A 17,093-nucleotide genomic window follows, 5' to 3' on the forward strand; every position below is an offset into this window, starting at 1 on the left:
GTGCAGTAGCTCACGCCTGTAATCCCAGCACTTTGGGAGGCCGAGGCAGGTGGATCACCTGAAGTCAAGAGTTCAAGACCAGCCTGACCAACATGGTGAAACCCCGTCTCTACTAAAAATACAAAAATTAGCTGGGCGTGGTGGTGTGCGCCTGTAATCCCAGATTCTCAGGAGGCTAAGGCAGGAGAATCGCTTGAACCCAGGAGGTGGAGCTTGCAGTGAGCCGAGATTGTGCCACTGCACTCCAGCCTGGACGACAGAATGAGACTATTCTCAAAAAAAAAAAAAAAAAAAAAATTTCAATTTCTCAGGGACAGAGCCAGATGGTAAAGGGTGAGAGTGGGATTTGGAGGTGCAACTGGAGAACATCCCACACAGAAGGCTTAGGTTAGAGCGGATGCTTGATGTTGACCATAAGAAAGGAGAATTGTTTTGCTCACTCAACAAATACTGATTGAGCACCTACTCTATGCCAGGCACAGTTTTAGACACGGGAGACGACGGCTGTGAGCAACAAAGACAAGGTCCATGCCATCAGAGATATGACATTCTACTGCACGGAGATAGACAATAAAGACACACAACAACCTACATATAAGATAATTGCAGATTGTGACAAATACTGTGACACCAACAAGCTGAGCTGTGTGCCAGAGACACTGAGGGAATTTCCTTCATAGAGTGATGACTCAGAGAATGCCTTGGAGCTGAGACCCAAAGGATGGCCAGACTTGGGAAGGGTTCAGAGAAGTCCACTAGCCAGAGGATGCAGCAAGTGTCAGGACCACAGCGAGGGGAGGAACTTGACTGTAGACAAGGAGTTAGGGGAAAAAAAAATCAAAGATGCAGTTACAGAGGTTAGCAGGAACCAGATCGTACGGGGACATGGGGGCCCAGGTATGAAGTTTGGACGTGATTCTAAGAAAAAAGCCAATCAGGCTGGGCGCGGTGGCTCACACCTGTAATCCCAGCACTTTGGGAGGCCGAGGCGGGTGGATCACCTGAGGTCAGGAGTTCAAGACCAGGGTTTGCTGACCCCTGATATAACTGATCATGTTCTCCAAACTACTCAGTTCACAGGTGTCTTCTCAGTCCTTATTCTGCCCAAGAATATATCCCACCTCTGCAGACTTTGATACCAACAGCCAACATCCCTCAAACTATATCCCCCTTTGCCTTCCATTGTATGGTGCACACCTAGTTCTCCTCTAGCCGGTCTCTGACCCTTCTGACTTTTCCTGCTTATCCCTGTTCTTTTATTTGTCCTTTAAATGTAAACCTTTTCCTAGGTTTTCTAATTGGTCGTCTTCCCTGGATTATAACCATTATCTCACCTTGATACAAATGACTTCTAAATCTGTCTCGACATCTGACCCTTCTCTAGAATTAAATACTCGACAGCATAGATATTTACCCAGCGCAATCCACACACACTTCAGTGTCAGAACATCCAAAGCGGAATGTGCGTTCCTCTGGAAGCCTGCTCCCCCTGGTAAGATACAGCCTGCTCCCTCTGGTAAGATACAGCCTGCTCCCAGGCGAGACATCCTGGCTCCTGCCTCTCACTCAAGATCATTTCCAGCTAGATAGTAAGTTCTGCCTCTTACTTCATGAAGCCTCTCAAGTAAGGTCCTTTCTCTCCATCACGGCTACCACAGCCCGGGCAGGCCTGGCACTTCTGACCTGGATGTGGCAATAGTGCCTGATAATGGAGATATTATACAGTACAAAACAGGGACTCATAGAGTATAAGTGAGAAATCTCCCTTGTTCAAAAACCTTCTAGGGCTCTCCATGGCTTGAAGAAGGAAACCTAAAGTCCTCATTGTGACTGTCAACATTCTCCAAGAGCTAATGCTTAGCTACCTTTCTGGCCTCGTTCCTCACCCATCTTCACCCACAAGGCCCCACATGCCATCCAAACAGGATTATTTGTGATGCCCAAACACACGGGGCACTTTTCCCCATGCAGCCTTTGCCTTAACTCAGAATATCCTTCTCTTCTTGTCTAGGACAGCTAATAGGCAGGAATATAAGAAATGTTTTAACATAACAAAAGAATAATCACACCAAATTGTATTACGAAGCTACAATCATTACGAGGCACAACAGCACAGGCGCTAAGAGGGGAGTCTTTGAAGCAAGCACTCTGCTTTCAAACCCCAGTCTGCCATTAGCCAGTGGTGTAAGCACTTGAGCCTCTGCATTTAGCTCTGCAGCAAAATGAGACCAATTATCTTATCGACCTCACAGGACTTCTGGGAGGATGAAAAGAGCAAGGCATGTTATGCACAGCAGATGCATAATAAGCATCAGTTATATTAATGATAGTGTTTTAAAATTATGCTACTGTTTAACATGAAAATTCCAGCAAATCTAAGATACTTAACACGTATGAGTAAACTATCAAAAATAACTGAAAATGACTGAGCCCACCATTGGCTGGTTTGTGAGACTGCTGGAGGCAGAGTGTGTTATTACACTCTCTCTGATAGAAAATCTTGCTACGGACAAAAAAAAAAAAATCATAAAATGTCTCTTACTCGTGTCTTCTAGCCTCACTTCTGAGGATATTTCCCTGTTGAATGTCAACAGTGGTCACCTAAGTTATCTGCACAAAAACCCTGCTTGTCAGCAATGTTATTTGTAAAAGAAAACCATTTGAAATAATCTGATCCATTCAATAGTTGGGAAGAGACTCAACAAATTCCAGATGCAGGAGGAAGTGTATGGGCCTGGCACGCTGCCTGCAACTCAGGCTTCAACAAAGGGCCTTTCCTTTCCCCCTCCCCTTCCCCTTTGTATTGTTGATGAATCCATGAATAAGTAAAAGAATACATGAATGAATGTCTTAAAATATTTGTTAGACAAAATGCCAAGAAGATATATACCCTATAACAGCAGAACATTTGAAGTCTAACATGTAATTTTTATTACATCTCAGAATCAAAGTCCTTCTGTGGAAATCCTTATTTTGAAGTTGAAACTGCAGTCTATAGAAAAATATTATTTTTATTATTAATGTTTATTTAAACCACTCTAAACCTTTAAGGAGTGCATAAAATTAAAGCTGTAGTTCCAGTTCACAGAGGTATCAGGCCCTGTCTCAAACTTCAGTATAATTTCAGCCAGGCACGCAATGTTAACTTTGACATGAAGAACAAGGATCAGCTAATACCTAGGATATCCCAAACATAAGCAGCAAAAATGGAGAAGAAAGAAAGAAACTTCGCTCCATTATGGATGAACAAAAACCAATCACATTTAGTTTCTTGAAAACAAAGTCCAAGAAAAAACAAAAGTACAGAAGCAAAAGTTGAGGTGGGGCTGGCCAGCAGGGCAGCTGCCTATTTGGGGAGGTAGAAACTGTGATCTCAGCATTTATTTCTGCTCTAGAGAATCCAATTTGGGCCTACTTTTCTTCTTTGAGAGCCTGTTCTGGGTTTCAGACCATTTTTCCTGGCAATCCAATGAAGGAAATAAAAAAGGAGACATATGACCTCACCTGCTCCAGTACCTCCAGGCTGACAGGGGAGCACAGCTTCCTGTGCTTTGCTTTCTTTAGCTGATTCATTTCAAATAATGGAAAACACATTCAGCATAAGAGAAATAAGGCTCTCTGTTACACAGGTTTACAAATATAGAGAGACTTTCTATCTTGATTCACTACAAAGGGTTTCAAGAAAAGCAAATTAATATATTGTGACCAGTGACTCTGAAACCTTTTTGGGTCACAGATCCCTTAGAGAATAAACTGCAATCTACAAGCTCCCTTCCTGGAAAAATGCACAGACACACATACACATATACATACACATACACATATACGTATACATACACATACACATATACATACACATACACATATACATACCTATACATGCACATATACATGCACATATACATACATACACATACATGTACATACATATATACATACATGAACATACATACACACGTACATATACATACACACATACATACACATATACATATACATACATACACATGTACATATATATACACATATACATACACATATACATATACATACCTATACATACACACACGTACATACACACACATATACATACATATACATACACATGCATACACATGTACATATACATACACATACACACATGTACATATACATACACATATACATACATATACATACACATACATACACATATACATACACACATACATGTACATACACATATACATACATATACATACACATGTACATATACATGCACATACACACACACTCACACACACACACACATTATACACACCTAATCCACAGATATTTTTACGTGCAATCGCAGGGATTTATGACCCTCTGAAGTTGGTCCATAGCCCACAGTTAAGACTTGCTGACCCAATTAAATCTTTTCAAAGAGAAAAGCTGAAAATTACCCAGGTTGTTGAGGCCAATAGAGTCCTCCATTAATCAGGTAAAACAACAGAATTTCAGAACCTGGAAATGATGTAGAGATCTATGCTTCAAGTCTTTTCAAAGGTCAATTGTAGGCTTTTGATTATTGGTAGCAGCGGAACCCTCTTTTCAGATGAAATCTTCTGCACAATTCCAATATTTAAAACAGAACAAAATAAAACTATTCTGTTCCCAACACAAAGAAGCAATAAATGTTCAAGGTGGTAGATATTCTAATTACCTTGATTGGATCATTACACATTGAGTACATGTATCAAAATATCCCCATAAATATATATAATTATTATATATCAACTAAAAATATTAGGAAACAATAATGAAACTCTTCAAATTGATAAAGATGCTGGGGGCCTAGAGTGCCATCTGTTCAACTCCCTCTGTGTCACTTGTGACTCTGAAAAAACACTGCCCTGGGCCCACTCCACCGGTCCACTGAGCCACACTTGGGCCACTTGTCTCCCATACCATCAATATGCCCAGCCAGTCCCAATAAGCACTGTCATTCACAGAACAAGCCCAGAACATACCGATTTCTCTGCCTAGTTGGGAGGACTTCAGAGATCCCGCTGATGACACAACAGCACACCTGCCCCAAGGCCCAGCCTTGGTCCTAATATTGTCCTTGGGCAGATAACCCTCCCATTCAGAGGTATTGAAGGGAAAATCTGTGGCCTCTACCATGGATACATTCACGTGGTCCCGGAGGTGGCAGCGCAGGGCCTCTGCACTGAACTTGATGCCTGGTCCTGGCCCCTTGTAGGACACTTTGTACTTGTTCATGCTTAGGTAATTCTTCCAGATCTTTTGCAGCCTAGGGATAAGGTTTTTGGAAGAGCTGTCCTTGTTCCACACCTGGAAGAAGGCCTCTGGTTTGGCCTTGGGTATGTCTCTGAGACTGCCGAGGGCCTGGCGGCCCCTGTGGGGGTCCTGGGTGCTGCTTGAGGATACAGACTGGGAATCAGACCCCATGGCCAATTTCCCCAGACTCTTCAACACCTGGAATTCCTTGGTTTGCAATTTAAAGGAATCATAGTAACTCCCTTTCTTCTTTTCCTTCCACACACAGATGACTGCAAACAGAAGAAAGACCAGGACACAGCAGCTGAACTTCTTCTTCAAGTTGGTGTGAATCATAATGAAGATGTGTTCAGGGAAGCCACTTTGTTCTGAGCAGGAAAACAAGCCTAAAAAAAGTGAGACAAAGAAAACACAAATGATGTGAAGAAAAACCCAATGTGGCATGAGGTGGAGCGATGGACTGATCAATAGATTTCAAGTGAGGTGACTTGAATTCCAGCCCTGGTCTACCTCCTAGCCACCTCTGCAGCCTCTTAAGTAATTCTTGACAAAAGTCAGCCTCAATTTGGACTTTGAACGTGGACAGTAGTCCCTCGGACACTCCCCTCTTCCTCTTGAGCCATGAACACTTTATTATATGTCCTCCTATCATTACTTTTTCTATGCTGAACATTAGTTTCTGATTGCCTTTGTCTACCTCCCTGACTGCACTCTGAGTTTCTTGAAGTCAGAAACCACACCTTGCAAATCATTCGGTTCCTAGGGCCTTGCAACATGTGTTAAATGAAGCCATGCAGCTTGGAAAAACAAAAACAAAAAAACAGAATACAAAAGAGCAGGCTGACTGTTTCACATCACCAAACCTAAACTTTCTAAAATAGTAAGTGGCCAACACACCTTCAAAATAGGCAGAAAAAGACTTCTCGTTATAGATGATGCCATAGACTTATGACGCATCTCTCTAAGGGCTGCGATGTTGGACTCCTGCATGAGAAGATCAGGGGTTATCTCCACCACATAGTTTCGTGCAGTACCCTGCAAGAAGAGCACTACGGAGACAGGAAGCTGACTCACCTCATGATAGAGGCCAGGAAATCTAGGTAAGATAGCAGACATGCAGCCAACTAAGGAAATGGAAACAAAAATTCATTAAGCATGCTAGATGTTACTTCACTTAACTTCGCCATAACCAGGGCCACCATGAGACACAACTCTGGGGGCACCAAGCATAGCATAATCTAATATGAAGGGCATCTCCTAACCTAAAGGTGTTATCATCTCCATTTTATGGATTAGCAACCTGAGGCTCTGAAAAGTCAAGGGAAGTGTCCAAGCTCACAGAGCTGAGGAAATGGTTGCACTGAGGTTCAAATCCAAGTGGACTTGATTCCATAACCCATGACCTTTCCACTACAACATGCACAGAACTGCAAAAAGCTCTGGAAAATAGATTTCATTGAGCAAATAGAGACTGAATTGTCCTCTTTATTTCTGGGTAAACACCTACTTTGTTTTCTCAGAATTTATTGTGTAACTGAATGGAAACTGGAAGTACTTTGAACTCAAATAATGTCTGTATCTTTTGGAAAACATGACATTCTTTCCCCATTCACTGGGTTTATTTACAATAGTGAACCAAAGCAATCACCTCCGGGGTTTTGCTAACCCACTAGGGATCTGAGGTTTCTTCCCATGGATCCTGCTTCTATGGATATCAGGAAAAGGTAGTAGTAGTACTGGACTGGGTGTTCACAAAACCCGGGTTCTTATCCCCATTCTTGGTGACTTTGGACAGGTCACTTAATATTTCTGCTCCGGAGTTTTTTAGAATAATTCTGTCTGCCCTATGTGATTTGCAGAGTGTCGGGAGCACAAAACAAGAGGATGGTATTCATTGGATTTGAACAAGGTAAGCAAAAAAGCACAGGAGGTATTCTCAACAGAGACAGGAGAACAGCAGCTCAGCCTGGGGACCATGTGGAGGTGATGGGGGATAGTGAAGACAGTGGTGTGAAGCCGCAGCCATAACTCAGCAGCCCCGAGCTCCAGGCTCTTCCCTGGGAACTCCTTCATGAACTGACATCCAGCTCATTCCTGGAATCCATTGGCAGTACCAACCAAAGCAGTGCTTCCACCATCCCAGACCTCAGGAACCAGTGGCTCTGGGAATGATGGGTTCCTATCCTGGACTGCTGAAGTTGTGGAAATGATTAAATGCACACAGCGGAAGAAGAATTCAGATATAAGATCATGAAGTGGAAGGTGGAAGCTTGTATTACCAGAAACTAAGGACTTCAATTTCCACAGATACCCAACACAGGTAATCACATGACCATATGACAGTTGAAGAAAAACCAGAGAAAAGAAGGCAAGTAGCATTTAAGGAGGGCCTACTACATGGTAGTCACTTTCCTTGCAATATCTCATTGAACCTTTACCACAACACTATGATAGTTATTGACAACCCTATTTTAGGAAATGAAAAAAACTGAGGCTTAGCAAGGTTCTAGGGTCTCTCCAAAGTCAACAGCAAATCAGTTCTAGAACCAGAATTCCAGCCCAGGTCTATCTGACTCTAAAAGTTCATCATCTTTCCACCCAAGGACATGCATCTGTGATAAGGGGCAGTGAGAAGTCAGTGTGATCAAGTCGGACTCAAGGTCACTAGAGAGGCAACTTGATCTGTCAGACAGTGGCAGACAAGCCTGCCATCCCTGCTGTGCACTGTGTTATCACTCAGGGGGACTTTCCATATTAAGGTTTCCATATTAGTAAGGTTTTACAGACTTACTATAGGCAGCAGATTTTATGAGCTCCATTTATAGCTGAGTATTGTGAGGTTTGGAAACACAAGTAACTTTCAAAGTTGCATGAGTGATTTGGAAATAGTGGACTTGGAACTTGACTTTGACATGTCTGAATGAAACAACATGGCAGGAAGGGCCTGATTCACTGTCACAGGACTGGAGGCTCAGGGAGCGGCTGCCCAGTACCTACTCTCCAAGGTGTGGTTTCCCAGGAAAGAGGAGTTCCTCCAAATAGCTGGGTCCAATGACAGTCTTGCAACCATCAGATGGCCTCAGCCTTCACAGCCTGTGCCCTGTCATGGCCTCAGGGCACTCATCTGAAATCCCACATCAGCGCTCTTGTGGTCCCTTGACACCACCCTTGGTTGACGCTCCAAGTCCACCAGGAAGCTAGAGTTTCTGGTCACAGGCACTTATAACTGCAAGACCCTCTCTCATCTCTCAAGTTGTTTGAAGAAGGCAGAGTCTGAAGAAGCTTTCACTAAATGGTGCAACTGAGGGAAAAGAGTACAAACTTTTCTCTATAAATGTTTTGGAAAAACAGACCAAGCTTTGAATTTTCCAATCACACCAGACTGTGTTCTTAAGCATCCAGGTGTCTGCACTGACTGCACCCTTTCTCCTTGTCCATGTGCTTCCCAGCTCTGACAGCATCACCCTTCTGTTTCTGAAGGTCAGTGGAGGCCACCTCCCCCTCCGCACTAGCCTTGTTCCCCTTTGCTGCCAGCCAGTGCTCTGTAATGCTTGCTTTACATGCCTGACTTTGCTGCTAAAGGAAAACTCCTCCCGGCATCCTTTCTGAAACCCTAGTACCCAGCACAGTGCCGGCGCCAGAGCGGATACTCAAAGAAAGATTACTTAACTGATGCAATTTTATAAGAGAGTCTTTACAATCATCATGAGGCTCCTAGAGGAAGAAGACAGCAACTTGCATTACCACCTTCAAAGAACCGGCCAACACTGAACCAGCAGAAAGCAATGCTCAAAGCAAGGAAATCCTGTCCCGACCCACCCATCACGACATACTCAATACCAGTTGCATTTGTGGCACGTAGTAGGAACTCAGAACGGTTGACTGAAATACAGAATAACTTAAATCTTATAGTTAATAGAAATGCACAAGCCATTTCTCTATACCCCACAACCAAACCCAAATTGAATCAGCAGTTAAAGAGGACTAAAAAATGTATACAAAAAGAAAACAGCAAAGCTGTAGCCAGATACTGAGATCCTTAGATTCCCTGTCAGCACATCTGCCACACCAGCTTTTACTCAGGAATGTACCCCTTTGCTAGCCCATGCCTCTGTGTGTTCCTTACCTGCTTCTGGTTAATCCCCCAGGGGCTGCAGGCCCTTCAGGTCCTCAGGAATTAGCACTATTCTCCATGGGAGGGAAGATTTATTGGGTCTGGAGGCCAAGGCCCATTTTTCTCAGGATGATCAAAACTCATCTGCAAAGGCAAAAAACAAGAGAGAGAAAGAGAGAAGGTGAGCGCTGTTTTCCAGCAGAGGCAGGGTTAAACATTAACAAGATGGAAAGGTGCCTCTGCAGAGCTAGGCTAGGTCTCAGCCCAGGAAACCTCCAGGGCTCAGGAAAAAAAAAGAGAGAAAAGCATATTAAAGGTGCAATGCTCTGGATCTGTGAACAGCACAGATAGCCTAGAAATAGACTTGACACCGGCTGGGTGCGGTGGCTCACGCCTGTAATCCCAGCACTTTGGGAGGCTGAGGCGGGCGGATCAGGATCATGAGGACAGGAGATCGAGACCATCTTGGCTAACACGGTGAAACCCCATCTCTATTAAAATACAAAAAAAAAAACTGGCCAGGCATGATGGCGCCTACCTGTAGTCCCTGTAGTCCCAGCTACAAGGGAGGCTGAAGCAGGAGAATTGCTTGAACCCAGGAGGTGGAGCTTGCAGTGAGCCGAGATCATGCCACTGTACTCCAGCCTGAGCGACAGAGAGAGACTCTGTCTCAAAAGAAAAAAAAAAAAATGAAAGAAATAGACTTGACACCAGATAAGAATGGGCTAGAAAGCTAAAGCAGCCACCATGGACCAACCTGGGAAGAACAGATTGTTTAATCGCTGGTTTGGAGATAAATAGGGAGCAATTAGGTCCATCCTGAAATAAACTTCAGACAGATTTTCAAAAAATTATTTATTTTCAAAGAATATTTAATAATATATGAAAGTTCAGTCAGTATAATTGTACCTGAAAAAATAGGCTATAAAAGTGTAAATACTATCCAAATTCAGAAAAAAAAAAAAAACACACATTTAAAAAAATGTGAAAAAGTACTAGAAAAAAGTACACCCAGAATGGTAAGAATAATAGATGTTTTCATTTTTTATCATTTGACATATATTCCAAAATTTCTAAAATGTACATTCATTATTCTTTGACTTTGAAAAAATGTACAAAAGTATTAAAATATAACTTTAGAAAGCTAAAAATAAGCCAGGCATGCGTGTCTGTAGTCCCAGGTATTCAGGAGGCTGAAGAGGGAGGATCATTTGAGCCCAGGAGTTAGAGGCTGCAGTGAGCTATGAGCGCCACTGCACTCCAGCCTAGGTGACAGAGTGAGACCCTGTCTCTAAACAAACCAACAAAAAACAGCTAAAAATATAATTATATACTTGTCAGCTCTTTCTTCTTTTGATGCAATGTAGGAAAACAGCAAAGGAAAAGTTTAATACATTCAGTTGCAAGAAAATTTCAACATCTATACAATGAAAAATACTGTAACTACAATAAAAAGGAAAAGTCAAAATATAAAAAGGATTAATGTAGTAAAAGTTTCCTAAAATAAAGAGGTAATCAATGTGAACAGACATATCACAAAACAAAAAGCACAGTTAACAAGCATATGAAGTTATGGTTAATCTTGAGAGAAACCCAAGAGCGGCAACTAGAATACTAAAAAACTAGTTTATAGAATTTACATTACTCAGCAGTTTTCTACATAATACTCGTTGCTGGACAGATTATAATTAAACTGATATACATTCAAAGGATCATATAAATTAATTTAACCTTTCTAGAATGTATTCAGGCCATAGAATTAACAGCTCCTGGCTATGGACCACGTACTGTACTTCTAGGAGCAAGAGTGAATAAATAAATAATTCAAAAGTAAAAAAGATTATACACTTCAGTTTCCCCACATGTAAAATGATTCTCTACATTACATAGTTGTGATGACAGTTGAAAGAGGATTAATGAGATAAAGAATGAGTTCTATAAAGCAATAGGCATACAAAGAAGAAAAGGTTTTTTTTTTTTTTAATAATTTTAACTTTTATGTTAGATTCAGGGGGTACATACGCAGGCTTGTTACTTGGGTATACTGCACAATGCTGAGGCTTGGGGTATGACTGATCCTGCCATGCAATTACTGAATAATTAGTTTTTAAACTCTTTCCCCTGTCTCCCCCGTCTTGTAGTGCCCAGTGTTTATTATTGCCATCTTTATGTCTATCAGTATTCACTGTTTAGCTCCCACTTATAAATGAGAACATATGGTATTTGGTTTTCTGTTCCTGCATTATTAATTTGCTTAGGATAATGGCTTCCAGTTGCATCCATGTTGCTGCAAAGGGCATGGCTCTGTTCTTTTTCATGGCTGTGTAGTATTCCATGGTGTATATGTACCACATTTTCTTTATCCAATCCACCACTGTTGGGCACCTAGGGTGATTTCATTCTTTGCTATTCTGAATAGTGCTGCAATAAACACACAAGTGCATGTCTCTTTTTGGTAGAAACATTTATTTCCTTTTGGATATATACCCAGCAATGTGATTGCTGAGTTAAATGGTAGTTCTGTTTTTAAGTTTTCTGAGAAATCTCCAAACTGCTTTTCATGGTGGCTGAACTAATTTACATTCTCAACAACAGTGTGTAGATGTTCCCCTTTCCCTGCAGCTTCCCTAGCATCTGGTGATTTTTGACTTAATAATAGCCTTTCTGACTGATGTGAGATGGTATCTCACTGTGCTTCTGATTTGCATTTCTCTAATAATTAGTGATACTGAGCATTTTTCATATTTGTTGGCAGCTTATATGCATCTTTTGAGAATTGTCTGTTCATGTCTTTTGCTCACCTTTTAATGTTGTTATTTGTTTTTTGCTTGTTCAATTGTTTTAAGTTTCTTATAGAGATTCTGGATGTTAGACCCTTGTTGGATTCATAGCTTGCAAATATTTTCTTCCATTCTGCAGGCTGTCTGTTTATTCTGTTGATAGTTTCTTTTGCTGCACAAAAGCTCTTCAGTTTAATTACTTCCCACTTGTCAATTTTGTTTCTGTTGCAGTTGCTTTTAAGTACTTAGTCATAAATCCTTTCCCAAGGTTGATGTCCAGAATGGTGTTTCCTAGGTTTTCTTCTAGGATTCTTATAGTTTGAGGTCTCACATTTAAATCTTTAATTGATCTTAAGTTAATTTTTGTATATGGTATAAGGAAGGGATCTAGTTTCATTCTTCTGCATACAGCTAGCCAGTTATTCCAGCATCATTTATTGAATAGGGTGTTCTTTCCCCCATTGCTTATTTTTGTTGACTGTGTTAAAGATCCGATGATTATAGGTATGTGGCTTTATTTCTAGGTTCACTATTCTGTTCCATTCGTCTACGTGTCTGTTTTTGTACCAGTACCATGCTGTTTTGGTTACTGCAGCCTTACGGTGTGGTTCTAAGTCAGGTACTGGAATACTTCTGAGTTTGTTCTTTTTGCTTACAATTGCTTTAGCTATTTGTACTCTTTTTTGGTTCCACATGAATTTTAGGATAGTTTTTTTCTAGTTCTGTGAAAAATGACATTGGTAGCTTGGTAGGAACAGTGTTGAATCTACAGATTGCTTAGGGCAGTGTGGCTGTTTTAATGATATTGATTCTTTCACTCCATGAACACGAAATGTTTTTCCATTAGTTTGTGTCATCTATAACTTCTTCCAGCAGAGTTTTGTAGTTCTCCTTGGAGGGATATTTCACTTCTTTGATTAGATGTATTCCTAGGTATTTAACATTTTATTGCAACTATTATAAATGGGATTGTGTTGTTGATTTGACTCTCAGCTTGAAAATTACTGGTTATGGAAATGCCATGAATTTTTATACACTGGTTTCTTATCCTGAAGCTTTGCTGAAGTCGTTTATTAGTTCCAGAAGCCTTTTGGCAGTGTCTTTACAGTTTTCTAGGTATAGAATCCTATTGTCAGCAAGGAGAGACAGTTTGTGTTCTTTTCCTGTTTGGATGCCTTTTACTTCTTTCTCTTGTTTGATTGCTCTGGACAGCACTTCCAATACGATGCCGAATAGAAGTGGTGAGAGTGGGCATCCCTCGTTTCAGTTCTCAGGGAGAATGTTTCCAGGTTTTACCCATTCAGTATGATATTGACTGTGGGTGTGTTACAGATGATTCTTATTATTTTGAGGTATGTGCCTTTGATGCCTAGTTTCTTGAAGGCTCTTATCAAAATCTTTTTCTGCATCTATTGAGATGATCATATGGCTTTTGTTTTTAATTCTGCTTATGAGGTGAATCACATTTATTAATGTGTCTAGGTAAAACCAACCTTCCATCCCAGGAATGAAGCCTACTTGATCACAGTGAGATAACTTTTTGATGTCCTGCTGGATTCGGTTTGCTAGTATTTTGTTGAGGATTTTCACATCTGTTTTCATCAGAGATATGGGCCTGTGGTTTTCTTTTTTTACTGTGTCTTTGCCAGGTTTTGGTATCAGGGTAATGCTGGCTTCATAGAATGAGTTAGAAAGGGATCTGTCTGCCTCACTTTTTTGGAATAGTTTCAGGAGGACTGGTACCAGCTCTTTTTTGTACGTCTGATAGAATTTGGCTATGAATTTATCTGGTCCAGGGCTTTTTTTGATTGGTAAGTTTTTTATTACTGACTCAATTTCATAACTTGATATTGGTATGTTCAGGTTTCAATTTCTTCTTGATTCAATCTTGAAAGATTGTGAGTTTCCAGGAATGTGTCCATTTCTTCTAGATTTTCTACTTTGTGTGAACAGAGGTATTAATGATAGTCTCCAAAGATCTTTCATATTTCTGTGGGATTAGTTGTAATGTCGTGTTTGTCATTTCTGATTGTGATCATTTGTACCTTCTCTCTTTTCTTCTTTGTTAATCTAGCTAATAGTTTACCAAACTTGTTTATCCTTTCAAAGAACCAACTTTTGGTTTTGTTGATTCTTTGTATGAATTTTTGAGTCTCAATTTTGTTCAGTTCTGCTCTGATTTTAGTTATTTTTTTCTTTTTCTGCCAGCTTTGGGGTAAATATTTTTTCCAGTTCCTCTGTGTGCAATATTAGGTTGTAAATTTGAGATCTTTCTAACTTTTTGAAGTAAGTGTTAAGCACTATAAACTTTCCTAATAACACTGCCAAAAATAAAAATTTTTAATGTCAAACTTATTTATCAAGGTGCAAATCTGTTAACAACTAAGCATCTAGCAATAAGGAAATAAGAAAACCATGGTATAGCCACCTGAAATAAACAATTGTGTATGAATTTATATAGTAATAGGGAATAAAACACTTAAAATCTTATAATGAAAAAAGCAAAACAGAAAATGTTATCTGTGTACTCAGATGGTGACTAAAAGGTATGTATGTCCAACTGTCTAGAAAAAATATAAATGGTTGAGACTTGAATACCATTGATGGGTAAACTGATGAAAGATAGTTCTCATCAGTTTGACTTCCTTTGTTATTCCTTTGTTATTTTCTTCTTTGTTTTTGAGATGTTTTGTTTTGTTTTATTTTCCTTTGTTTTATTTTCTTCTTTGTTTTTGAGATGGAGTCTCTCACTGCAAGCTCTGCTCCCCAGGTTCATGCGATTCTCCTGCCTCAGCCTCCCCAGTAGCTGGGTAATATAGGCACCCGCCACCACACCCAGCTAATTTTTGTTTTTAGTAGAGACAGGGTTTCACCATGTTGGCCAGGCTGGTCTTGAACTCCTGACCTCAGGTGTTCCACCCACCTCGGCCTCCCAAAGTGCTAGGATTACAGGCATGAGCACCCATGCCTGGCCAACTTCATTATTTTTATTATGTTACTTGAATAATTAAGGCAAAACTGTTGGGGGCAATACTAAAAATACACTTCGATCTTGTGTATCAACTTGCTGCACAATATTAACCTGGCTTCAAGGCCTGTCCTAGGAGATCTAGCATTAATAGAACTAAGAGGAAGCCATATGGACATACTTAACTTCACCCCATGAGCCAAGAGAAAATCCTCTGTTGAAGGCTAGGAGTTCAAGTTGGGAGAACCCCAGCTCTTCATGACCAGGAGGCAGGCAGGCAGGCAAGCCCTAGGTATGACTACCAGGGAAAAAGTGAGAGGTGCCACTCTGCCCTGTGTCAAAACATTTGGGGCTCTCCTCATCAACTCAAAGAACGGATTTCTGGGCAGCAACCTTGGAAGAGTCAGAAAATTTCTCTGATAGTTATCCTTCTGACATTTGCATGGCATGAATTCCTTTGTGGCGTGAGTGTTTGTAATTATGTAGGCTTTCATTTAGTATTTGATTAGTTTGTCTCCTTCCACTAAAAATATAAGCTTCAGAAACAGGAATCTTGTCAACTTTCTTCTCTATTCTTTCCAGGGAGTATCTCTAGACACTAGATGAATGTCTGGCACGTAATAAGCTCTCAGTATGCATTTGTTGAATGAATAAATGGGTGACGGGTTGACAGCTCTTACTCCCAGCATCACTCATGGAAGAGGCTCTTTCTTAGCCCCATGTAGAAAACACTGTGGGCAGTCACCAGACTTTTGGATGACACCTCCTGCCTGTGAATGCTGGTTTGCTGCCATCCTCCAGCAGGCAGGCAGGACATGAAACTTTTTGTTTGATACAGCCCACAGACATCAGAAAAGTGCATCAACCCCAGCTCTTCCTCCCTCACATCAACTGCATCTGCTCAAAACACCTTGCCCTCTAAGAAGATAAAAATCACTCTCCACTTTAGATTCTCAAAAATCAACCAAATGAAACAAAAGTGGTGCAACTTATCTAGGTTTATCATAGGTGACGGGGGCTTTCCAAAACCAGTCCCTGCTGCGGATGAGATAGCAGCACTACGGATCTTTAACCAGCTGTAGAAGTGATAACAGAACCCTCAACAATCTGGCTGAGAAACTTTAGCAATCCTGGCAATAACAACTACCATTTATTTAGCACTAGCTATGTGCCAAGCACTGACTATAGCTTAGGGATGAACAATACAAGCTTTGGAATCAGATTTATCAAGACAAGAGCCCAAACTGCCTTTCACCAGATACCTGACTTTGAGCAAGTTACTCAACCCCTTAAGACTCAAGATTTAAGACATCTTTATCTGTAAAATAGAAATAGTAATAACAAGAAGTCCTACCTCACAGTGTGACTTACAGAATCAAGTAAGTTAATCCACTCAGCCGGGTACTGTGGCTCATGCCTGTAATCCCAGCACTTTGGGAGGCCGAGGCAGGTGGATGACTTGAGGTCAGGAGTTCGTGACCAGCCTGGCCAACATGGTGAAACTCCGTCCCTACTAAAAATACAAAATTAGCCAGGTGTGGTGGTGGGTGCCTGTAATCTTAGCTACTCAGGAGGCTGATGTAGGAGAATCACTTGAACCCGGGAGGTGGAGGTTGCAGTGAGCCGAGATCGCACCATTGCACTGCAGCCTGGGCGACAGAGCGAGACTCCGTCTCAAAAACAAAGATAATCCACTCAAAGGGATTACAACAGCCACCGTCCCTTCCTCTGTGGATACCATTACTACCCCCATTTTGACAAACAGGGAAACTGAGACAGGGAAGATAAGTAATTTGCCCAGATTAAGTGGAATGGCACTCTAAATGTCGGAGACTCTTTCATGCCTTTGCAGCTCTGCACAAGAAGTTCTTCAGCTTAGTGTCGTTTCCCATGCTGTTCCCATGGGGCTGTTTCCACTCAGCTTCCAACACCAGCTTAACTGCTCCTTGACTCTCAAGCCTTCCTTGGC

General features: G+C 41.1%; 1 protein-coding gene across 1 annotated transcript in view; it reads right to left on the reverse strand.

Moving 5' to 3' along the window:
* ST6GAL1 (ST6 beta-galactoside alpha-2,6-sialyltransferase 1) overlaps positions 1–17,093 on the reverse strand; it is a gene marked incomplete at its 5' end in the record, with an annotated part of 108,610 nt that overhangs the window by 24,105 nt on the left and 67,412 nt on the right. The window contains 2 exon segments of the mRNA NM_001258080.1: positions 4,992–5,648; positions 9,389–9,520. Of these exon segments, the coding sequence (NP_001245009.1) occupies positions 4,992–5,598 (607 nt within the window).

This window comes from Macaca mulatta, chromosome 2, assembly GCF_049350105.2.
Source record: "Macaca mulatta isolate MMU2019108-1 chromosome 2, T2T-MMU8v2.0, whole genome shotgun sequence".
Taxonomy (NCBI): domain Eukaryota; kingdom Metazoa; phylum Chordata; class Mammalia; order Primates; family Cercopithecidae; genus Macaca; species Macaca mulatta.